The sequence below is a fragment of the Manihot esculenta genome, chromosome 3 (genome assembly GCF_001659605.2).
Source record: "Manihot esculenta cultivar AM560-2 chromosome 3, M.esculenta_v8, whole genome shotgun sequence".
NCBI lineage: Eukaryota > Viridiplantae > Streptophyta > Magnoliopsida > Malpighiales > Euphorbiaceae > Manihot > Manihot esculenta.
In genome coordinates this window covers 15,709,253-15,735,951 of record NC_035163.2, presented here as the reverse complement: position 1 = coordinate 15,735,951, position 26,699 = coordinate 15,709,253, and the positions used below count along the sequence as shown (strand labels likewise).

At 33.9% G+C, this 26,699-nt stretch overlaps 1 protein-coding gene across 5 annotated transcripts; it reads right to left on the bottom strand.

Annotated features, from left to right (window-relative positions):
- Positions 1-303: 303 nt before the first annotated feature.
- Positions 304-25,937, bottom strand: LOC110610398 (pre-mRNA-processing protein 40C). 5 transcript variants are annotated; one of them, XR_002487213.2, is made up of 17 exons: positions 25,738-25,937; positions 25,303-25,450; positions 24,108-24,747; positions 23,827-23,990; positions 23,173-23,210; positions 22,526-22,604; positions 11,155-11,622; positions 9,491-9,574; positions 9,095-9,151; positions 5,757-5,897; positions 5,522-5,628; positions 3,581-3,704; positions 2,879-3,022; positions 2,612-2,758; positions 2,307-2,393; positions 972-1,094; positions 748-816 (listed from the first exon to the last, which is right to left on the bottom strand). XR_002487213.2 is itself a non-coding variant. In XM_021750307.2 (16 exons), exons 2-16 carry the CDS (start codon positions 25,303-25,305, stop codon positions 499-501), a joined length of 2,637 nt encoding a protein of 878 aa, XP_021605999.1. In that variant the 5' UTR covers positions 25,306-25,450; positions 25,738-25,936; the 3' UTR covers positions 304-498. The 5 variants fall into 5 exon arrangements, 4 of the variants coding, with proteins under 4 accessions (XP_021605999.1, XP_021606000.1, XP_021606001.1 ...); XM_021750307.2 differs by lacking the exon at positions 2,307-2,393 and having other exon boundaries at positions 304-816; positions 25,738-25,936; XM_021750308.2 differs by lacking the exon at positions 2,307-2,393 and having other exon boundaries at positions 304-816; positions 2,612-2,752; positions 25,738-25,936.
- Positions 25,938-26,699: the final 762 nt, after the last annotated feature.

Genomic DNA, 26,699 nt, shown 5'->3' with positions numbered 1-26,699 from the left:
ATTATTTTCTTAATTGTAATATTCATTTTAATATATTTGCAAATGTAGCTTTTTCATGTCATTATTTTGTTTATTAACATTTTACTTTTTACTTTTTATTTTGCCTGTTTATCATCTTATTATAACTGAACTTTTGCTTTGAAAAGGAATTATCAGTATTGAAAGATAGTTTGGCAATTTTAATAACTTTTTTGCTTTTAAATTTTTTCAAACGCTTCTACATAGAATTCCAATCCGGTTTACCTTAAACTTAATCCAATTTGAAAATGCCATTGCGAGCAGCTACATGAGAAAATATTAGACTGAAGGCTCAAGTAAAACAATTTCATATTCTCTTCCCTAATTGCTAATATTGTAAACATAGCATCAATATTTATGTAATAAATTTCAATGAATTCAGCTATTCAGCTCACTCCGGAATAGATACAGTAATTAGAAACTAACCTCCTCATGCATGAGCGCCTAACAGTTCCTAACCCAGAAAAAACATAACATAATCTATCTGCCATCGTACGTTCGCCTTGATCCCGATAGGTACCTTCCTGAATCAGTAGAATTTCTATTCTTTGAATCTGCATGCTTGTCTTCCTTCTGGTCAACCGTCGTCCTCTGCTTCCGTGACATATCATCTGCATATCGTCGCCACAAGCTTTCCCGATCTTTTCTAGGCATCTTGTTATACCTGGGATCAGGTTTTAGAAGACGTTTAGCAGTTGACCATGAATCAAGAACTGTTTTTCCATTTTCTGTCTTCTGGGCAGCTGCTTCAGCATTTATAACTTCAGCCAACAGTGATTTGAAGTCATTTGCGCATCGCTAAAGCAAGGAACCACAAAATCAATAAATCGTTACAGCAATAATTATGCCAGAAAGTTATTCACTAAAGTTAATATATCCCAATAACATTCAAATCAATTAATTTAAGTCCACTGTCAAAAATATATCCGCAGGTATACTTCATCTAGAATTACCTCATACAACATCTTTACGTGTTCCCGGAAGAGTCTCTCAGTATCGGATGGATCTAAATCAGTGTTAGTTGCACGTCCTTGAGGATCCTTCTCCAATTTGGGCTTCGACTCTGTCCAAGATGCCTGGCACATGGAAGTAGCATGTGAACAAATCGATTAGCACAGGTAGACTAAAATCAATCAAACTACTGGGAAAAATAAAACCATAACACAATCGTCTGTAGTGTGGGTCCTAAAGGAGGAGAGTGGGAGATGTTTTTGAAGTCTGTTCAAAATAAAGGCAGAGCTTAAGATATCAACGCTGCACAAGAATCTAAAATTGAACAACAAGAAAAGCAACATGAAGTTGAAGATGGACAAGAAGAAGAATTCAAAGATCAACTTGAATTTAAATTAGTCTGAAACTGAAGAATCCAAATATTTGATTGTTGAGATTTTACATGTTGAAGTACCTATTGTATAGCAAGAAGCAAATGAAGCCAATCAAGTCATGGAAACTTTGGAGACTAGAACAGAAATCAAAGAAAACAAGTCATGGAGATTGAATATTTATCTCTGCTTGTTTCTAGTAGATTAATGAGTCTTTCAATTGCTGTTGCAACTGATTTTCTGTCCAGCTGTTACTAGGGATGCAAAGGAAAGTGTTTACTAGAAATTCTAAGTCAATCTTGTTAGCGCAGCAACTGATGCCATAGCAGATGCCGTTGGTCCAGCAAAAAGGAATCCAAATCTCTTAAGATACAAGCGGTTCACACAAATGAGAAGTCTAGAAGGCATCAACAGCAGATTGGAACAAGCTAAACACCAGTCAGCAGATTTTAATTAAATAAATAGCAGAGGATCAGATCATTTTATTTCCTCTTCTTACATCAGGTTATCATTTACTTAAATTTTCTGTTTTAGTAATAGTTTTTCATTCCCAAATATAGGAGGATATCCCTCCATATTTCCCTTTTTTAAGGCTGGTTTATTCAATCAAGCTGTATATAAAGACATCCAGATAATTAACTTTCTGCCAAGGAATTTTCGGCGAGCTATTAACAGACCTGCAACTCGACCCATTATGGACCATGGAAGAAGATATCTAACTTTCAAACCTAGATAAAGTTAATAATCCTACACGAAGAAAAGGCCCCTAGGAGTGACAATGGGCAGCATAGTCAGGCATATACACCCAGCTTCTGACTAAAAGCCGTTATTTCTGGCTAAAAGCCCTTTTTTTTCTCAAACACACTCCCTCAGCTTCAGGATCAACAAAGCTTTTGCCAACGAAATAGATGACCAATGCAATCTTTATCTGAATGAGATAAATAAAGGGAAATAACTAGTACTCACAATATGATTTTGAGTCTCATTGCAGCAAATGTACAGATAATGAAATGTAACAACTGATTATGAGGCATATTACTTTCAGTTTTCAGCCTGCACCACATCAGATACATGCATTAATGCCACTTACGACCATTAGTCATGTAGTCCATGTGATTACACAGGTTAGCAAAACCTTGGACAACAAATCACCACAAAATATTCAAACTAAGTTCACTTGGAATTACTCGGTTCATTTAAAACAGATAGAACTCTTCAAAGAAGCCCTGTCTCATGCCACCCAGAATTGAATTATAATTATCAGAGTATACCTGTGGATCCTTGATTGTTTCCACAAGCAAAGCTTGAAAGGATGCAACTGCCTCCTTCCTCCTAACTTTCACTCGAACCCTTTCCATTTCTTGTTCCTCTCTTTCCTTCCGCTTGCGCAATTCTCGCTCCCTTTCTTTTAACTTCTCCTGGTAAATAAAAGTTAAAGAAAGCAGAAAACTCAGATGCAGGTCAGCTGTCAGCAAAAATATGTAGATAACTGCTGCATAAGTACACACATTCAAGATCAGAAAAATAAAAGCATATACCTGCTCCTCCCTTCTAATTTTAGCCTCTCGTTCTGCTCCATCTTCTACAGCTTTTAGTTCAGATATGTACTCATTGAATAAAACTTCCCTATCTTCATGCCTTACTGATTTGTACCTTGGATCGTTCCTCAGGCTTTCCTTCACCTGCAACAAGGACAAAATGACATTAATAATTGTTGTAAGAATTCAACAAAATAGAGCATCTCATATTCATTTTCTCAGCTCAAAACCATAGTTTTGGATTCAACTGATAGAATTATTGAACATTTTAATGCATCATCCTAATGTGATGCGTGTAGCATCAAAACCAAGTACCTTCCATCAAAAAATTATTGGAGCAGCACCTCTATGCAAAATGAACAGGAAAACTACAAAAATTGCTTAATATAGTCTCCATAAACAAAATCTAATGGAGATTTTTTGTAAGTTTAGGTTAATTTATCAATAAAAAATGTTCCTTCAAGAGTTTATAATATTATTGTCCATGCACATTTGATTAAAATAAGGAAAGCTCCTAACATTGGTTACTTGATTTGCGCTTCATTGAACTTTTTTAAAAAAATTCATTGACGTCTTGGCTTGGCTGATAAAGTCCCAACTCCATTCAATTGTCATATTGACCATGAATATATCCATACCCAATATAAAATCCTGTCTAGATGTACTTTATTGAATAGAGGCATCATTTGTTATATAACTTACCTTGGACCAACGGGAATTAACTGTTAGATCCCCTTTTTCTCGAAGCATTGACTTGAAACTAGCAGCAGCTGCTGCACGTTCAGCTTGAGCCTTTTCCTGCACTGCCTTCTTCACAAGAATAATTCTACAATGGTAGCAAAAACTTCTTTTAATTAACTAATGTAATACAACTGATGGACTCAATAACTAAAGGTCACTAGAATGCATATAGAGATCGATCCAATGGCTAAAGCACACCCAGACGAGTACAGAATCCAATCACGAGCGTACTACACAACTCATACATGCAGTTCTTTGGGATTTGAATATAAACAAGCTTGTCTAGGAAACAGTTAAAACTAAATCCATGTAAGGATCTTATTAAAACAAATATGCTGAAAATGCTCTAACAGTCAATTATGCTATATGTTACAGGTACTCACACACAACATGAACCTGAATTACATGTAAATGTGCAGAATGCTTCTCCAACAGAAAGCAGCAAAAATAGATTTCAAAACTGTTTCAAGCTGATCTCAGAATAGCTGAAAAAGCTCTCCACAATAAAAAAAAAATGCCATATGTTATAGGTGCTCACACAGCAGGAATCTGAATTTCATGAAATGTGCAAACTACAGAACACTCCCCAATAGAAAGCAGCAATATATAGATTCCAAAATTGTTTCAATTTGATTTTAGCAAGTTATATGAATTATGCGGTCCAAATAAGCCATTAAACCACCACCACCATATGCTGTGCACGCACCACTATTTCCTCAGCTGTCCAGAAATCTCTTGCATTCTCATAACACAGGAAAAAATCCTCACTCAACCAGTGTGTGATGGTGCCCATGCAGGGAATTTTTTAATCCAGAAAACATCAAAGGAGAAATAAATAAATAAACCAAAATTTTTAGCAGACTAAACCAAATTGAACCAAATTAGGAAGAAAACCAAACTGAATCAAACAAAACTAAAATTTTCACCAGACTAAATTAAAACTATTCATTTCGGTTTGGTTTGATTTGAGACCCAATTAAAACTACTCATTCGATTGGAACCAAACTAAATTAAAACTGCTCATTTTAGACCCAATTTCAGTTACATTTATATTTTTAACTTTGATTTGAAACCTATCAATTAATTAATTAATTAATTAATTAAACTATTTGGTTCAGTTCAGTTCAGTTTTACAGACTTTATTAGAAGACCAAGCCGAAGCAAATAGACTAAATTTCTTAAAATAGAAACCAAATCCAATCGAATTTCCAAATTGAATCAGTTCAGTCAGTTCTGTTTAAATTGAATTCCAATCACCCCTAATCATAACCAAATTAAACACATAATTGAAATGGGAAAGATATTCTAATTTCTCCTTAGATAAATCAGTATATATCAAAGAAGTCAACTGAATTACTAAAAATTAAATATGATAAAACCATACAAGTTTATCAAATACCAAACCAAGAATCAATTTTACAGACATATTTTTCTATGATTGTTTAGATATATTATATACAGTTATGGGCTGCATAAAACATAATATCGTTTCTCATTCCTCTACCATTTCTTAACATTTTTTGTTATAAATACATTAAATCTCCTATTAATATATTATATAATATGCTAAATCTTTAATTATGTACCTAATAGTTAAATATATGTAATTAAGAAACAGCTAAGGTATATCATATGATACACTATGCTTTAACAACCACCTTTAAAGCTTAAATGATAATTCCGATATGACTTTATCTATTGCATCAAATTGTTCCAAGAACAGAACTGAATCAGAACCAAAGTACCATGAACCCATTAAGAATAGAAATGGAACCATGCCAAAAATTTAAGTTCGGCTACAATTTCTAGGTAGACCCTGAACCGGAACTGGAACTGCATGCTCCCATTCATAATAGATAATGCTGAAGAAAATCCTAAAGCCATGTCCTCACCAAGCAATACCTTTCATTTAATAAGTGCTCTCGATCTTTACGATCTACAGCCTCAAACCGCGGATCATTGCCCCACTTCTTTCTGAAAGTTTGATAATCAGCGTTTTGATTAATATCCTGAAATAAAAAATCTGGCTAGTAAGCAAACTGCAGTCCTCAGATTCAAGTTTCAACAACAACAATAATGTGCAAGAAATATTAGCCCAAAAAGGAATAGCCTTTGAGAAGAAGTTAATCCATAAAACCTCTGATGCTTCTTCCAGTAACTGCTTGAATCCCTCTATTGCAGCCCTCTGAGCTGCTCGTTTTTCCTTGCGTTCCTCCTCAGCACGCGTTTTAACATAGTGCTCAAACAACGACCTCCTAGAAGAATGACTAGGTATAGCCTGCAACAGAAACATGCTTTTATGATAAGAAACAAACTAGCCAATGAACAGAAGTCATTCGAAGGAGGTTCAGAATAATGAATAACAAAGAAGCAGAAGTGCCCAGCCAAGTATCAAAGCCTTTCCTTAGACAGGCTATGCTTGCTTTCACAAATATATGTGCACTGGCATTATGGAAGTAAAATAAAGTTCATGTTGTGGAAAAATACACTCGAGTTAAATGCATAATGAAGGAAAAGAAAGCCCTATTAGAGGGATTGAAATACAAGAAAAGAAAGCATGCATGTTAAACAAAACATTCACGCCTTACTTTCTTCAGTTACCATACCAAAGGCAATGACTCATTGGCTGATTCAAGATCGGCAACACCCTCCACTCCATGTTATGGTCCCTAGAATAGAATCTGGTTATGGGACGATTGAGTGGAAAAATTGGAGTTAATGGATGAGGGTGAAATTAACATGTGAAGAAAGTTGTACAAGCATGATAAGAGAAAACTCGAAAATCTTTTGTATATTAGCAAGGGTCTGCTAACATTACTCCTCCACATGTTGACGTGCTTGTTCTCAAGTATGAGAGCAGAAATTGTTGTTTCAACTTAGTAGTAGTTTCCCAAGATGGATCCGGATAATCATTCAGTAATTAAATGAACCAAAATTGTACAATGCCTTCCAAGTGAAATGAAGCAACCTAGCATCGTTCTCCGTTTGTTGATGACGAAAAAAAATGCTCCCAGCAAGTTAATCAACCCAGAGGATCCTCTTGCCCATTAAATCATGGAAAATCCAACTTAGTGAATTTAGGGACCATAGGAGCGCTACTTTAAGGATCAGATTCTACAAAAGTTGAATTAGCTACCTCTTTTGATTTTGAAGCTCGACTTTGATGGATGCAGACTGTTTGGCACTAGCAACGGTTTATTGAATCCCCCATAATCCCAGGCCCTGATATCAAATTGTATGGTCCCTAGAATATGATCTAGTTATGAGACGATTGAGTGGGAAAATGGAGTTAGTGGATGAGGGTGGAATTAACTTGCAATGAAGGTTGTACAAGTTTATTAAGAAAGAACATGAAAATCTCTTATATATTAGCTAGAGTCTGTTAACACTCCACCAACACTCCATCACTGTTGTTAGAATCTTATGCTTCTCGATTCAAATCATGCGATCCAATTCTTTTTCTCCCCCTAGCGATTCAAATCTATGGGGTACTTGACTCATTTCTGAAGCTTAGGATTCAAAACTAAATCTTGTGATTCAAAATGAAATTATTAATTCCTTTGTAGAGAGATGTTAGACCTTATAGCTTAAAAGTTAATATTTCACTTCATTTTTACTGCAGAAAGTGTAAATAAAAAATTTCCTTAGATTTCTTTAAACTAGCCATTCTTTATCCTCCCCACTTTTTCTATTTCTTCTCTTTTTTTCTTACTTCATTAATTTAGCTCTCTAACTATGCTTTTCATATTATGGAATTTTACACTAATATTTTCTGACATTTTAATTCAACTACCAGAGTTAATCATTTTATTAAATTTAAATGAGAGCTTCAACACATGCACAACAATAACCGTTGATCTACAATTCAAGAGCTCATAATTTGTAACATAAAACCATATAATATAATAAGAATATATTGTTTTATTATAAAATATCATTCTCATTACTTAAATGATATTTCTATATTTATTAAAATATATTATTGCAATATTTTTTTATTTATTTTTAGAATATACATATATTATTTTTAATTAATTTTGAGATTTTTACTGAATTGTACAATTTGGTTCGATTCTTGATATACAAAATGAAGATTTTGATTCTCAATTTGAATCTTGCTTTAACAGCTACGCATAAAATTGGAAAATCATAATATCCATCACAAAATTACTTATTTCCTAAACTGTGTTACCTAATTGAAATCCTTAAGGAATGACACAAGTTCAAATCTCATGAATTTCTTGTTACTCTATTGTTACAACTTGACAAGAAACCTTCATTTTTATCACACAATTCATAGCATGCATGTTGCTGTTTGATATAGTAAGCATGTGCATTAACAAACAATTATAACTTAGATCTACCGAATACAATGTTCAATTCTCACAAAAACTAAACCTATAGCCTCATTTTAAAAATCTGATTTTATTGGGATTCAGAAGTGATGGAGCTCAGCATCAAAAACACCTGTAGTTGCAATATATTTCATCTCTCCCCATGACTCCATCCCTCTCCCCCCCCCTCCCCAACCCAAAAAACACAAATGTTCAGTACACAAAAATTAAACCTATAACTGCATTTTGAAAGAGTTGTGTATTTTGGAGTAGATTTATTGGGAATTTAGAAGTGATGGAGCTCAAAAAACAAAACTGCTTAGAACTGCAAATCCTATTTGCTTGTACCCAAAGTAACTCTTGGTTTTGCATTAAATATATGGATCTATTTCATATTGGCTGAAACTTTAAAGATCTCTCAGGAGGTCCTGGTTTCAGTTCTCTTGCCATCACTCAAAGAAATTTTGCTCCAATTGACTAGTCAAACCAGTCAGATCAAACGGATCAAAGAGTAAACAAGAAATGGCCAAGTCAAACAGAACACACCAAGTCACTTCAGGGCTATGCGCCACAACCTAGCTGTTCTAACAGTTGTTAGCCATTTCAGCAGCCGATAACTGTTCTAAGTAGTGGTTATCCAAAAATTAATGGAGTAACTTTTCATGATCCACTCCTTCAATCTAAATACTAATGTGAAAGACAAAATGTATAGCAATAAAAAAGACAGAACACAAAAGCTGCATACTGAGTTGTAGATGAAAAATTGCTTGACAACTTCAAGATAGATCTCTCACCAACAAAAGGTTGGTGATCCAATCTTTTGATGTGACTGATTCCAACATGTAATCCTTCACTCACACTTGCCCATGATAGATATTAGAGAAAAGGAGAAACAAGATCAGAATGGCCTTTGACATAAACCACAGATGGAGAGAAGCAAGAATTCAACAGAGGACAGACAAAAGGGCAAGAAAAAAATGGTTTCGATGAGTTTTAGGTGGCCAAGTAATTAGATGAAGCAAGAATATTTGAAGTAATGACTAATGAGAATCACCTAAGCAATGACAATACAACTATTTTGAGACTTACTGTTACATGGAGACTCCTATTAGGAAACAGTAAGGATCTTCAGGATCTTAACCTTGAAAATTGGGATGCCTTGTTCATCAGGGATTTGATTTGATAAATAGGATAGCCTCTGAGACGTGGTACGGATCAGTCATTATGCAAAATTGAAGTGCTCAAAAGATGCAGAGGCCCCATATGACAATTACAGAGATCTTAGTCATAAACTATAGCCAACGTATAATCAAGACCAGCTACCAAAATGTAAATTTCTAGCTGTACAATAAGTCATGGGGGTAGCTCCTCCAAATATACAATGGCAGAAAGTAGCATATTAAAGACACATAAAGTAATTTCACCTCATTACGAGTGAGCACATATATTAATCCAACAAACCTGTTTCAAGGAGTTCTGGATCTAGGAAAGGTGCCTAACTCCCAAACAAAATAAATTTTCAGAACTCTTAACAAACCTTAAAACGAGGATCAAAAACTATTTTTGGCAGCTCCTTCTCCCATTTTGAGAATGGTGCTATTCCACGTTCCTTTAGCATCTCCTGCATTAGTAATAACAAAATTAAACATATTTACAATTTTCTGTTAAAAAAGTTGATAACTACATTTCTTTCTTTTCCTCATTTGAACTAGCAAGCCCTTGGCCCCTTATTCTATTAGCCTAGAGGTAACCCAATTACTAAGAACCAACCTATGTTCAACCATGTTTCCATCATCTTTTCTTAAACATATACTCTTCATAATGAATTTTCATTAGCGCTGAACTATATAAAAATTTGTTACAAAAATTTGCATCATTTTCACCAGTAAACCTCGCAAGATTCTTCTACAGCAGCTATGGGCAAATAACAGAAAGATATTATGTTCCCCATAGAACATTCCCAAAAGCCAGATTACTAACAAACCAATTTACCAGTTGATAACCAAGTGGTGCAAATAGGATCAAGAAAGCTGCATGAAAGATCAATTATATTAACCCCATTCATTTCCTCAATATTCAAAAACATTTAGGTCAACAAAGAGCATCAAATTTATTATTATAAGATGTGCATTGGTTAGATTATTTAGAAAGATCAATAGCTAATGTCAAGTTGCTCATTGAACACGAGTTCATTAGGTTCCCATTTTCTGAGGCCAAATGCTGAAGATTTATCATTTGTACAGAATTTCAAGATGAGATTTTCTTTCTTTTCACTTTAAGCTAGGATCAACTAATGCAGTTTATTGTCAAAAATTTCAGAAGGGGACAGCGGAAGCTTTAAAAACTACCAATTTTACTTCATGCAATGCGATGTCTTATAGTAGCAAGTAGAATTTCATTCAAACCAATCAAACTAATTTAATTTGGAAATCCACTTCGGTTACTCGGTAGATCAGTTCAGTTTGGCCTTTATTTTAATAAAGTCAGATATATTCAGTTCTCTAAAACCATACCAAATAGCTTTGTTTATTTAATTTCCATTAGGCTTCAAATATCAGTTAAAAATAAGAAACAAAACAGATATTGGGTCTAATATGAGTGAAGTGCCCAATCTGAGCACAAACTGAACCGAACCGGTTTGGTTCAGTTTGGTCTGCTGAAAACTTCAGTTTGTTTAGTTTGGTTCAGTTTTATCCCTAATTCAGTTCAGTTGACAGCTAAAAAATTCGGCTTATTCAGTTTTTTTTATTTTTCTGATCAAACCAACTGATACTCTTAATTTCTTATCAATTTTGTTCTTGTTTTGGTGAATATGTTCACTTAGTTAACATAATTTTTGGTTCTACAACGAATTGGTAGTAGATTAGATATTCCTCCACTAGAGTAGTTTTTTACTTTTCCCATTAGGATCACAATATCAGAAATTAGGATTATGAAATAAGCAGGTGAGGCCCATACCCAGATCATATCGAGGCAAAACACTAGTAAGTTAAGAATATTCTGAGTACCCCAACCCAACTCTCTTTCTCTATATGCAAAGATATCAGCTCACACGTCTCAGAAAAAAAGCTTAAAAGGAAGGACAAAAGACGCCACATTAATTTGAAAATGTAAATCTTTGGCAACAGAATAGTAATAAAGATACCTTAAACTGGATAATGCACTCCTAAATCTTTGGCAACAGAAAAATAATAAAGATACCTTAAACTGGATAATGCACTCCTCCTTTGTGGGCCCATTGTCTTCATCCTCTGAATCTGAAGAAGAGTCTGATTCATTACCATCACCATTAGCATCCTTTTGCTTATCTTTGCTGTTCTCGCTTTGCAAACCCTTAGCTGCAGGTTCAATAGCTCTAGAGCCATTTGACTCTGGTGTTGTTAATCCTAATGAAACTGCCGAAGGAGAAGTTATTGGAGTTCCCGAGTCTTGCAACTTCTTTTTTATCAAATCCAATGCAGATGATGTTCCTGGTGCACTTGATGCTCTAAGAGAGATGGCATCACGGCCGCCTGTGTTGACAGCAGAAGCACTCAAATTAATCGGAACAGGTGCTTTTTCAGTCAAGGCATTAGAGCGTGCAACTAAGACTTCATTTTCTTTTGATACTTCAGCTTCCTGCTTCTTTTTCAGTTCCATCACTTCATTTGGGATCTGCCAGCTGCTCAACTGATAGAGAAAGCACAACAAGAGCAAGAGGTGATAAATAATACAAGGAAAATTACTTACAAATGGCAATTGTAATTATATATTTGAAGCAGAAATAGCACATTTCTATTGTTGACATACAAAAGGAGGAAAACATCCAAATTTACTTTATTTTCATAAAGATGTTGACAAAATATCCAAGAAAATCAACATGATAAAAAGAGCTGACACAGAAATTGCAAAGCTTCTTAACCCCACCTTGTAAGTCTTCGAAATAAAATATTAATGAACATTAAGTCTCAGTACAAAGTTAAGAGAGAAGCACACGTCTTAGCAAGCAACAAGATTTAAAGGCTCGCGCGATGTTGATGCTATTATTTTTTATGTTTATCATGTTAATATAATTAATAAATAGAAAAATATTTACAATGAAAACACAGCCAATTTTGTTTAACAATAATATAAAATGACATACTTATAAACAGAACTACTATCTACCAAATTATTAAAATCATTTAGTCAATTTAGTTAAAATAAAATTTTAATAATTCACTATATTGCATATAGTTATGTGTTTATAGTTTAATTTAAATCCAACTAATATTAATAGTATAATATATATTATTTATTGGGCAATTTACACAGACAGCACATCAACTTAGACTCTGTAACAATGAGATACACAAACTTCATTTTGTAAAATAAAGTTCCTTCAACTTCCATTTAAATAACATAAAACCCCCAGTTACCTTTTATAGCAGTTTTCCCAATTATATTTGCTGACATGGCACTTTTTAAATCAAAAAAATAATACTCTGAAAAAAGTCATTAACTAAAAAAATATTTTAATATTTCCTTTCCCTCTCTGGATACTGTCTTCTCCACTATCTTCTCCATCTACCTTCAGCAGACCCAACTTTCCCTCACCGTTGGGGCGTTGTTGCTTTCAATGGCAGCTACTTCCTTCCATCACCAACTCTCACAGTTGAACACCCATACAAAGAAACAGATGCTATCACCCTCTCCATGCACAAAAAAGATCTCCAATTTCCTATGCATTTCCTTCAACCAAAGCTTTTTCTTTCCCATAAAACCCAGCTTCACATTGACACCCACCTTCCAAATCCCCACTCATCACAGACCCAATCAAGGTCTTAGTCTAAATCAACAAACATAAGAAACATTTCCAATCCATGAGGGGTTTAATCATCCATTTTATAGCAAGCAACATGAGTAACAGATAATGCAAACTAATCTTCAGATTTATACTCATCAGTAACAAATAAAGAGAAACTCATATGAGTGAATAACCAATAAAGGTCTCAATTGGATGGGGTGGGCCGAACAGAAATGTCATCGGAGAGGAGAGCAAATTAGGAGATAGAGCAGAAACCCTGAACACTCGCAATCTCATTAACAGCTATCGAAAGAGCAAATATAGAACGCACAAATGATTGTTCACAACAACACATTGTCACATGCATCCCAGCAACCATCTCTACCCTCCAACTCCTGATTGAAGTCCATGGTGGTCGAGGTCAACTTGCTCTTGCTCCATTTCTCCCCAATCTCATTGGTGAGATTATCTAAATGTTCCCAAGAAATTTCTGCTGCATTTCTCCTCAATCTCGTTGCTTACGAAATTATAATTAGTGTTTTAGAAGTTTCTTTAGTTGAAAAGAATATTTGTGGGAAAGGTGGGGATTGGTGAATGTTGGTGGAGGGTATTGAAATGGGTTCCTTGGTTGATGCTCTCATGGTGATTTGGGAATTAAGATGGAATGATCAATGGAGATGGTGTGAGGGGAGTCGTCAGAGGAGAGAAAAATATAAGAGGAAGATAGAGGTTTTTAACTAATATCACTTTTTTTATAAAATATATCTGTTAAATTTGAGTAAAATTAACTTACCCAAAAACTAATTCAAGAGGAAAGAGTGCCTAAGGTACTTATAAGGGGCACATTACCCCCAAACCGATGTGAGATTCAACACACTGGACAGTGAAATATTTAAGGGAGACCCAATATAAGTGGAGGCTCCAATACCATGAAGAATTTTGGGAGGAATTTTTAATTCTATTCTAATTGAATTGATTTTTACAAGGTTTGAGTATTCATACACAAAAAATCAACTTAATTTAAGAATATTTATAATAAAATAAAATCCCAATAATCAAGCCTAATTAAGATCCCAAAGATATGAATCCTCGCAATTAGGAATCTTCTATGTTGGTCAATAATTACTTTTAACTATTTTTTCTGACAATTATTAAATTATGAAAGATGTTATAATTTTCTAATCTGATAGTTGCCAAGTCAGCATATTTTACCTGAAAAATGACTACAATGGGTCAGATGCAATTTCATGTTACTTAAATAAAAGATGAGGGGATTTTATGTTATAAATTAAAGTTTATGTACCTTACTGTTATACTATCATAAGTTGATGTACCATTTATAAACATTACCCATTACTTATTATTATATGTTGAACAAAATATTATTTGAGAATAAAAAATAATTGTAGAGTCTAATTATAAAAGGAGATGTTAGTAAAGTTATTAGAGAAAGTAAATTAATTAACTCATCTAAAAAAAGTGCCTAACGTTATTCTTATGATAATAGGTTTAGTATTATGTAACATATCATGCTTATATCTTAAGAAGAAAACTATTATCTGTCAATAATTATTCAAGTCATTTAGTAAATTTAATTGAAATCAAATTTTAATCATTCACATTTAGCATATAAAAAAGTAACGAACACTATTTTAAAATATTATGAATTATTAAAAAAAATTCAATATATTGTAAATTACATCAAAATTTAAGAGCAAAGCAAATTTAATTATTTGTTACTTATATACTAATTTCACACATATAATAGACTACAAACTTTAAATAGATATCAGAAAAGGTCTGTATATATTATTTTAACATTTTTAGATAATAATAATAATAATAATAATTATAATAATAATAAAATAATAATAATAATATAGCAAAAGAATAAAATTGTCAATCACAATCTTACAGTTCTAAAATAGTGCTTAGTATAAAAACTTTTTTTAAAGAAAAGGTGCAGAAATATTGCCAAAAAAAAAAATAAGAACAACAATTGTTGATATTATACTTTCCTTGTACTGCATCAGAAGTATAAAGTTCCATTAATATAAAGTTGGCACATAAAGTAAAATTCATTTTATCATAAAATAAAGTCATCTTTAAATTGGTTTAAGAAAGATAATAATAAGGGATAATGGTAAAAAAAAACCCCAAACTTTTCCATTTTTAATAATTGTACTCTAAACTACACACTTAATTTAATTGTACCCCACTTTTAGTTTCTTTTTTCTATTAAATTTAATATTTTTGCTATATAAGCATTCTATACAGAAATTACTAATTTATTAACTCCAAATTAGACACTCTAATCCCATATTATGTTTTTTTTTTCTTCAGGTTCAGGAAAATGCATATTCTTGATGTTTTTATTTTGATTTGCAAAGGGTTTGAGCGACTTAATTGTTAGATAAATGCTCATGGAGTCAATATTATGAATATGGGCTCTACTGTTTCTGCTGTGCTAAAAGATTTTCTAGATACAAATACTTATTGCAAGAGATTAGAGTGTTTAGTTTGGAGGTTATAGCAAAATAATCTTTAATTAGTTTATTAGGCGGCTTTATATGGCAAAGGTGTTGAATTTCACATAAAAAAGAGTATCAGTAGAGTACAATTAAATTAAATGGCATAGTTTACAGTACAATTGCTAAAAGTAGAAAAGGTTAGGGTTTTTTTCATTATCCCTAACAATAATAATAATTAACGCAAATTTAGTGATTAAATTAGTTAAATAATTCAAAAAAATTAAAAAGCAATAACATGGAAATGAAAAAATTAAAAAATTAATTTAAATTCATTATTTAACACACAAGTGATTTAAATATTTAAAAAACATAGAAACTTGCAAATTCCATTAACAAAGTAATTTACCTAACTAAAAACGTAAAAAGAACTCAAATGTTCCATCTAGTTTAGAAAATTCATCTAATTAAAAAGGAAGAAAAAAAAAGTAGGATAGAATATCAATATTGCAAGATATATCATGTAACAATTTCAAAAGAAAATTCTTTCCTTTGAGTGATAAGATAAAAAATTTTTAAAAAAATCAAGTAACGAGAATAAGAAACTGTAATAGGGGAAAATAATCATAACCATGATAGGGGTGAGCATTTGGTCGGTTCGGTTTAAAACCGAACCGAATAAACTGAAAACCAAAATTTTGGTATTTATGAAAATCAAACCGATTTTGATCAGAATTAAACCGAATCGAACTAGTCTGATTTAGTTCAATTCAGTTTGATCAGTTTGGATTTTTAATTAAATTTTTATTTTTTACACCTTATTTTTAGTATTTTAAACTTTAATTGAAGCATTTTAACCTTAATTATGATCTAATCTCTCTATATTATTAAATAATATAATATTATTATTAATCGATTCGGTTCGATTTTTTAATTTTTTTCTGACCAAAACCGAACCGAAAATAACCGAAATTTTTGAAATTAAAAACCAAACCGAAATGAATAAAAAATCAAACCAAATTTTTGAATTAATTCAATTCGATCAGATTTTTCGGTTTGAACCGAATACTGCTCACCTCTACATGTTGCTAAACAATGAATTGCACTTTATTACAATAATTTAGATAATTTGAAAACAAGTAAATCAAAATTACAGAAAAATAATTTGAATTGATACGTATAGACATATTAATTTTTTAGCTAGTAGTTAGTTGATATTAGATTGTTAAACTGTAATCATTAAACGACACACCGTAGTGCTTAAATTAATATATCTTTTGCATAAAAAATTATGATAAAAATAATACTTTGAGAAATATAATTTTAATTGTTTTCTTTTGCTTTTTTAATTTGGCCATCATGATTAATATATAAATTAGGATAGGGAAATAATTTTTTCAAGTTTTATGTTTGCAAGCCCTTGATTATATATTGTTGACTTATTTACTAATTCTAGCTGATTCTAGAAATTTAATTTGATCTGATTAGGATCCTTAATTATCTCTGTAATTATTATTTGATTATTTGCTTCCTGTTTAGATATGATTCTCTGTGTATAAATAGTCATGTAGACCAATTGTAAAGATTAAGAGTGAAATACAAGAATACTAAAAAATTTCCCCAAAATTCTTCATGGTATCAGAGCCTTTTCCTATTTTTTGGGTCCAAATTCAATTTTCCCTCTTTAGGGTTTTAAAACCCTAGATCTACCTTTTTGGTACTAACCCATTTAGGAGCCTCTCAATCTCTCACCGCCGGCACCATGAGAACCGCCGGACTGCCGCCGGCCGATCAACCAGCTCCGACGCCAGAAAAGCCTGCGCGTGAGGCTCACGCGCCACCCCTTCCCGGCGCGTGACCCGTCGCTTCCCGGCGTGTGACCCATCGTCTGTCTGTCACTACTTTGCTGCTCCGATCACTCCGACGACGATTACGATCATCTTTCCGGCCTTCCCGTGCTGCTACCCGGTCTTTTTTGGTGAATCGATTGGGCTCTCTTGTGTGTACAACCTTGGATACCTCCTATTCTGTCACAGTTTATAAACCTTTATCATGGCAGAAGGTAAAAGGGTGTCAATGACAGAAGGTAAAAGAGTGTCGATAGCAGAAGGTAAAAGAGTCTCGATTCTTAACTCTGATTCCTCATTCTTTAGTGCCACATCTGACTTTGTAAAGTCAGGTAATGCTGAACTCTTCATAATATTCCATGGATTATCGATTCTGGTGCGAATAGACACATGACAGGTTCTTCTAAAGGCTTTCTCAATTATTTTCCTTCCCTAACCAAAGATAGTGTCAAAATTGCTGATGGCTCTTTTACTCTCATATACGGAACAGGTTCTGTTATTTGCACATCCAATATTAAATTATCATCTGTCCTCCATGTTCCCCACTTTCTTGTCAACCTTTTATCTGTTAGTGCTATCACCAATGCCCTTAATTGTAAAATTGAATTCTTTCCTGATCATTGTGTATCTTCACACAGGAAAGAGGATTGGCAATGGTAGACTGCATGATGGCTTATATATGTTGGAGGGTGATCCAGGTTCTTCGATATCTCAAGAAAATAAGGATGTCAATCAGGAAATAATACAGTGGCACAGACGGTTAGGGCATCCATCATTCTTTGCCTTAGAAAAACTTTATCCTAATTTGTTTGCTAGAACTCAGTTTGATTCTCTATTTTGTGATGCTTGTGAGTATGCTAAACACACTAGAACATCCTATCCTTCGAGTCATAATAAAAGTCAAATTCCTTTTGCGACTATTCATTCTGATGTTTGGGGGCCTACTCAAACTGTCTCCTTGTCTGGTAATCGATGGTTTGTCACCTTTATTGATTGTTGTACTCGAATGACTTGGGTCTATTTGATTAAAGCTAAAAGTGATGTCTTTTCTTGTTTTCAATCCTTTCATAAGATGGTTTGTACTCAATTTGATACTAAGGTGAAAATTTTGAGAACTGACAATGAAAGAGAATATATGGATAGTAGCTTTTCTGCTTATTTGGAGAGTAATGGGATAATACACCAGACTAGTTGTCCTTATACTAGTGCTCAAAATGGCATTGCTGAGAGGAAAAATAGGCATCTATTGGAGGTAGCTCGATCTCTTATGTTCACCATGAATCTACCCAAAGCATATTGGGGAGATGCAATTCTTGCATCTGCTTATCTTATCAATAGAATGCCTCTCAAGACCCTTGACTTTATGAGTCTTTTGGCGGTTCTACAAGGGAAGAATTCATACATTGTTCCATCAAAAGTATTTGGGTGTGTTTGCTTTGTCCATACTAGGACGGCAAGAAAACTGGATCCCAAGGCCCTTAAATGTGTGTTTGTTGGGTATTCTCTAACACAGAAAGGATACAAGTGTTATCATCCTCCCTCTAGGAAATACTTCGTTAGTATGGATGTTACCTTCCGAGAAACTGAACCCTACTTCAGTACCACCCACTCACTCTTCAGGGGGAGAATAATGAGCAAGAAGAGGTGATCCCGAATTCTGTGATTCTAAATGATATGGTTCAACTAGAAAGTTTGAGTTCTAGTAGACAGGGGGAGATGTCCAATCAGGGAGAGAGAACTGGTCGTTTGGACAAGCCAGATTTGAGAAGGTATTCAAGGAGAGACAAGGCAGAAGAAGCCATTATGCAGTCTACTCAGAGTCAAAAATCTTCTCCTGGTGAGTTACCCAGTCATGAATCTTCTTCTGATGAGTTACCCACAACTCTTTCTTCTGGTGAGTTACCCACAACTCTTGAATGTTTCAATGACTTAGATAAACCTATTGCACAAAGAAAAGGGGTCAGATCTTGCACTAAACACCCTATTTCTAACTTTGTTTCTTATGAATCTTTATCTCCTTCCTATAGAGCCTTTGCCTTGTCTATTTCCTCTGTGTCTATTCCCACAGGATTGGAAGAAAGCTCTTGCAGATCCTAAATGGAAGAAAGCAATGATTGAAGAGATGAAAGCATTGGCTAAAAATGAGACTTGGGAGCTTGTCACTCTCCCACCAGAGAAGAAACTAGTTGGCTGTAAATGAGTGTTCACAGTGAAACACAAAGCTGATGGCACAATTGAACGGTTTAAGGCCAGATTGGTTGCTAAAGGATTCACCCAAACCTATGGAGTGGATTACCAAGAGACATTTGCCCCAGTTGCAAAAATGAACTCAATCAGAGTTTTGTTATCTTGCGCAGCCAACTTGGACTGGGACTTGCAACAGTTTGATGTGAAGAATGCTTTCCTCCATGGAGATTTAGAGGAAGAAGTGTTCATGGAAATTCATCCTGAGTTCGCTGATGAGAAGACACAAGGAAAGGTGTGCAGGTTAAAAAAGGCTTTATATGGGCTAAAACAATCTCCCAGAGCTTGTTTTGACAGTTTAACAGAACCATGATATCCTTTGGTTACCAACAAAGCAATGTTGATCACACTCTGTTTATCAAACATCATAAGGGTAAAATCACCCTTCTTATTGTGTATGTTGATGATATAGTGGTGACAGGTGATGACAAAGAGGAAATGGCTCAACTAAAGAGGTTGTTGGCCCAGGAATTTGAAATCAAAGATCTGGGAAAACTGCAATATTTTCTAGGTATCGAGGTGGCTAGATCAGAAAAAGGAATTTTCATCTCCCAAAAAAAGTACATTCTGGATCTTTTGAAAGAAACTGGTATGATGGGGTGTAAACCAGCAGAATCTCCCATTGAAAGCAATCACAAGCTGAAAGCAGGAACTGGTGAGTCCGTGGATATTGGAAGATATCAAAGATTGGTAGGAAGGTTGATTTATCTCTCACACACTCGACCGAATATAGCCTATGTTGTTAGCGTAGTCAACCAATTCATGCATGACCCTCGCGAGACTCATATGCAAGCTGTACTTCGCATCTTGAGATACCTAAAGTCTGCGCCAGGGAAAGGGCTTCTTTACTCCAAACATGGTCACCTCCGAATTGAAACTTTTACAGATGCAGATTGGGCAGGATCTCTCGATGACAGGAGATCCACCTCTGGCTACTGCACAGTTGTGAGGGGAAACCTTGTCACCTGGAGGAGCAAAAAACAAAGTGTTGTTGCTCGGTCAAGTGCAGAAGCAGAATACAGAGCAATGGCCCAAGGAGTATGTGAACTCTTATGGTTGCAGAAGTTATTGGAAGAGTTGAGATTGTTCGAGAGAGACAAGATAACATTGTATTGTGACAATAAAGCTACTATAAGTATAGCACAAAATCCAATCCAACATGACCGAACCAAGCACATTGAAATTGATCGGCACTTCATTAAAGAAAAATTAATAGACGATGTCTTGAGCCTAGTTCATGTGACTTCTACGGGGCAACTTGCGGATGTGTTTACTAAAGGACTTAACAACAAGATCTACAATAATCTGATTTGCAAGTTGGGCATGTGTGACATCTTTGCACCAACTTGAGGGGGAGTGTTGACTTATTTACTAATTCTAGCTGATTCTAGAGATTTGATTTGATCTGATTAGGATCCTTAATTATCTCTGTAATTATTATTTGATTATTTGCTTCCTGTTTAGATATGATTCTCTGTGTATAAATAGTCATGTAGACCAATTGTAAAGATTAAGAGTGAAATACAAGAATACTCAAAAATTTCCCCAAAATTCTTCATACAAACAGTTCACTCATGGAAAGAAGAAAGGGATGCAAGACAACCAGGTCAGCAAGATCAATGACAGTTGAGATGCTACCGCCATGGACTTAGTGCTTAAACAATCAAGTTACTGCCATGTTCTCCATGTTTTAATTGTTAGTCATGATGTAAATAGTGGTGTTATTAGTGTCTTTCAGTTATTTGAATTCCATAGTTATAGGAGGGTGATCCTCAATGTTTTCCCCGTTTATAGGAAATGGCTATTCTCCATTGTCTATTTAAAGTTCAGAAGATCAACAAAGGAAACATGAACAAAATTTTCTAAAAAAGTAATTGAGTACTCAACTCAGGAGATTTTTAAGTCCTCTCTAATGAGCTTATATTTATTTCATCATAGGTAGAAAGAAGAAAATTCTCAATCCACCTTCCTCCACAAATTCCACACCTCCACCCCAAAGACCCATAACCAGATCCATTGCAAGGGACCCTATCATTTTATTTGACAGAAATATATGTATACATATACATATATCATGATTGAACATCAACTGCCAATCTGCCATCAAAGTTAAGAAACTATGGCAATCCTGAACCAAAACTCCCCACCGTCATCTCCCTATGGCCAACATGTACCCTAAAAGGAAAAAAAAGGGCAAGGAGAAACTTTTACGGTTCTTAGGAATAGTGAATGGTCATCCTATTAGCATAGTCACACATTTTACCCAATTGGTTGTTGTCAACAGATATAATGATAAATCAGTAGGATCCATCCATCAATCTTGCACATGAAGTATCTTTTACTTAAAAACTACAATACTTTGTAACATAGACAGATGCCCAAGAATCCAAGGGTGTCTAGCAATATGCATTGTTTAGATCTCGTGTATTTTTGTTCCCCAAAAGCAAACCACATTTCGCATATATTAGTTGTCCTTGGCACTGTTATTAAAATCTTACAATTCCCAATTCAATTTGATTCCCCATCCTAGCGATTTCATCAATAAGTCGAATTGCAAATATACATGCATTGTGCCTGAGCACAAAGAATCTATAGTAAATTAGATGAATTGACCAATTATTAAAGAGTTACCCTATAGTTTCAACATGTATGGCCAGTTTATTCTGTTTTATGACCGATCCATAGACAAAGCTCCTGTCCCTACTTCCTAGTTAAACCTATCTGACTGGCTGGTCCAGTTCAGCTTTCAAAACCATGCATTTATGGTAATGTACACTAACCATTTAAAAAAACTTACTATTCTTTTTACTATTCAATTTTTTTTATCAAACTTAAATGAGAATTTCAACACATGCACAATGACAATTATGTTATAATCAATAGTTCAAATTTATAACATGATAACAACATATTGTTCTATTACAAAGCACACTTCTAATTAGCTAAACAAGGATTCTATATTTCTCAAGATAAGTCATTGTGTTTTTTTAGAACATCTAACATTTTGAATTAGTCTCGAGAACTTTTATCAAATTTATGGTTCAATTTGATTCTTGATTCACAAATGAAAGATTTCAATTCTTGGTTTGAATCTCAATTTAACAACTATGGTCCTTGGATTCATACAACCATAAAACTAGCAAAATCTCCAAAATGCTTGTCCAACAGCTTCTGCACAACAGCAACTAAAGAAACTGAAAGAAACTACTCTACTGGAGTAAATAGACCAATCACATTCATAAGCATACCTTGGTTTTGCTGTTGTAGTAATATTTTTTTCCATCATTTGTTGTGATCAAGGCCCAGTCTGTACCAGCAATATTCTCCCTAGAAAGAAAAATAAATGAATTAAACTAGTAATTGAGTATTTACATTGTCACTTCGACTTAAATAGCCTCCCCTAACAACTTCAATAACCAAAACTAACAGTTACAATCAATTAGCAAAAAAATAATAAATAAGTCATATATTAATAATAAACTGGAAAACATCAAAGAAAAAGTTACATGCCACAAGCAATATCCAAAACCAAAAAAAAATTCCAAATTAAGTAAAAAATGATATATACAAACCAAAATATATATATATATGAATGGAAACGATGTGTTTGAATGAGCAATTTAGGCACTCTAGTGAATGAAAATACTGAAACTAATTTTAAGCGGTGTTGTAACTAGTACTTTAAATTCAAATTTTTTGTTTTCCTGTTAAGATTTATATCCTTAGCCAAATTCAAAAGGTATATATCTTTTGTTATTAATAAATCATATTCAGCTAATAAAAATCCATATTTTCACAAATTTTGCTTATAGACTAAAAAATTAGGAGCAGTACATTATCAACATCAACAAAGACTAGAAACTTAGCAGTATATCAACAGAGACTAGAAACTTACATTGAAAATGGAGTTGGCTGCATAGTAACCTTATCAGGCTGCACCCACATTCAAACAAAACACAATCAAAATCAATCAGGATCACCGCCATTGTTAAACGGTGCTAATGTAAGGCCATACTTTAACCAATAGGGGCAAATTTTAGCCTGTTCAAGCATGCTTGTTTCAGACTTCAATATGTGGAAGCAAACAAAAGAATGAGTAACTGGCAATAAAATAATTATGATTAAGAAGAAGCAGCTACAGAAGAAGAAGAAAAGAAGCAGCAGCTAAAGGAAGAGGAAGATTCAGAGCTCAATACTTCAACAATTTAAATTGAACCAAAACTAAAGAAGAATAAACAGAAAAAAAAGGTTAACCATCGACCTAAAGAAAAAAAAATCAGATTTCATTGAAATGCTTTCTTGATGTGCTACACTAAACTAAGATATCTGTACATACTTAGCCTGTCATCAAAATACAATATACTGTTCAAGGCCAAAAAAATGAGATAATAACATTAACAATCACAACTTGAATTGGGTATCACAGATTCACATGCTTTATTCCCAAAATTCCAATATGAATATTTAAAAAACAAAGGGGAGAAAGAAGAAGAAGAAGAAGAAATCTGATTAGTTGAGAGGTATAATATTTAACAGAAGGTGTTCATACCTCCCCCTTAAAGCCAGCAGGTCTGTTATAAGTAGACTCTCCTGTTGACGCATTATAATAGTAAACTACTCCAGCAACAGTCTTGTGGGCAGTCCAAGAATCTAATGGTTCATTGTTGGCAGCATTGTCCATGGAGCTGATGTCATATGTATTATCCTTGTCATCTGTCAATCCCCATGTGATATTAATGACAAAATTTCATCCAGTGCAACTTTAGTGAGGAATAAACAACTCTTACATTGTAACTTTATCAGTAACCTAGCATGAAACCCTGAGCATACCAATTCCAGGAGGAGGTAATTCTTTCTGCATCCCTGGAGTGCCAATATACTGATGACCTGAGGCAGAAGACAACGGGGGATTTGCACCTGCAGTTCCAATAGGAGTAACACCAGGAGGTTGAGAATCATGTGATGGGAAAGAAGGGCGAGAAACAGCATGTGCTGGCAAAGGAAAGGATCCAGTAAAAACAGTAGGATATGGCATAAATGGCGGCCTAGGCATGCCACCAATCTGTGGGGGCTGAAACCAGAGTCCTTGGGGGGAAGCAGCTATAGCAGGTAAAGATGGATAAGTGGGGTAATTTTGTTGCTGAACTACAGGATTTGAAGCAGTAGTAGTAGCCAGCATGATGGGTCTCTGAACTGAATTTGATGCAGAATCAACAGCTACAGATGGGAGAGTCATTGGAGCACATGACACCAATCCAGAGGGTCCAGGTGTCACAGGAGTTCCAGCCGACCCAGGGGGCACAAGAAAAGGAGTAGTGATTGGTATGTGTGAAGGTGATGGGCCTAGGTTAGGAGATGAAGATAAAGTCTTTGTAGAACTTGAAGGAGAATGAAGGGGTAAGGGAATGGACTGAGATACAGTTGAAGCAGCTGACAGGGCACTGGCTTGTGGAACAGAAGCTGATGAATCCTGCATGAGGTGAAGATTTTCAAACAATTAGTACTTGAACCTGCAAGTTATTCTGTTACCAGATCTCCCATGTGCCTGAAATATTTCAGGTTGGTTTCAAGGTGTCATCTGTAAAAGTCATTCATTTATATACATATATAGTTCCATTGACAGATGAAGAAGATAGAAAGTTATTCTATTTTTTAGAGTTATTGCAACTTAGGAATTTTGTAGAATTGTAACAAGGTTTGTTAAAAGCAAAATAAAGTAAAGTAATGAAAAAATAAGATTTCAAAACCTGTTCAAGTGAGAGTTTTGAAGATCTGGACTCCAAACAAAATACCCATGTAACTACTCCTTTAAAAACAAGTGCTCTACCACCAAAAATTTGTAACAAGGTTTGTTAAAAGCAAAATAAAGTAAAGTAATGAAAAAATAAGATTTCAAAACCTGTTCAAGTGAGAGTTTTGAAGATTTGGACTCCAAACAAAATACCCATGTAACTACATCTTTAAAAACAAGTGCTCTACCACCAAAAACTTCCTCCCAAACATGGAATTAGAGGTTAGCTCTTACCATTTTCCTCTATTTTTTTGGTCCTCCGAAGCTTTCTTCTTCTTCTTCTTCTTCTTCTTCTTCTTCTTCTTCTTCTTCTTCTTCTTCTTTTTCTGCTGCTGCTGCTGGTTTTGTTTGCTTCCTATAATTGATTTTTTATTTCCTGCTCCTGTTGACAATCATGCAACAAAAATAAATAATTGATTTCCCTTATCAAAAAAAAAAAAGAGAAAACAAGCAGAATAAAAATTAGCAAAATTAAACATGCATCTGACTTTTGGAATTGGTGTAATTCTGGCTGCTACGCCTAAGCAAAAACTGCTACATTTAGAGAACACTCAATCTTCCTACATCTAGAGACATAAAAAATAAATATCAAAATTTTTCTAGTAAACCTTCTGTTCATGAATCAAGAAAAGTAATTAAACTTTATAAATTCAGAAAGGAAAATTTTACCGTCATCCTCTTCTCTTCCTGATGCTGTTTTCCTGTTACTATTCCCATTTTTTCTATGCAAAAATTAAAAATCAAATAGCAATGTGAATGTAAATGATGGTTAGATTGTGTTATGGAAAGGACGGAGAGGAAAGTGATACGCAGGCATACTAGGGTTGCAGAGAGGGAGAGGGGAAGAACACGGTGGAAAATAGAGGAGGAAAAGAGGAAACGAGGGTTTTATTGCATTAATAGGAAACGATGTCGTTTTGAAATGCACAAACATTCATAATACCCAATTTCAACTTCGTCACCAAATAAATTCAAAACTACATGGTTAAGTCCTAAAATATAAAAAAATTCATAAACTAATCCTTATTTTAAATTTAAATAACAGTTTAGTCCTTAAAATTTACTTTTATTAACAAATTAATCCTTCTACAATATTAAAATCCAATTTCTATTATAAAGCAACTCGTATAATTTTATTTAATACCAAAAATGCTCTTAAAAAATATGAAAATAATGTCCCAATTTTTTCTTTGGAAGTCTATCTACTCTTTTTAGAGAGATAAAAATAATGTCCTAATTTTCTCTTTAGAAGTTTATCTATTCTTTCTCTAAAATTCATAAAATAAATTATTAGCAAAGAAATAAATATTTCAAGTTATTTGAGTTTAGCCTCCATCTCATCTTAACCATATCTCACTAGAATAAGATCAATCACAGGGAGTACAGCTTAAAACAGAGCATTATGATTAATCAAAGAAATATTTCTCAAACATGTACTATTAATGAAATATTATTTCCTAGAATAATAAATAGTTGACCATGTTGTACTATGAATGAAATATTATTTCCTAGAATAATAAATAGTTGACCATGTTATTCAAGAGAAGAGAAAGCATATGTATACATAAATTTCTTTTGGAGTTGTAAATATATTTAAAAGATTATTTTATATAATTGTGTATGACTAGGAA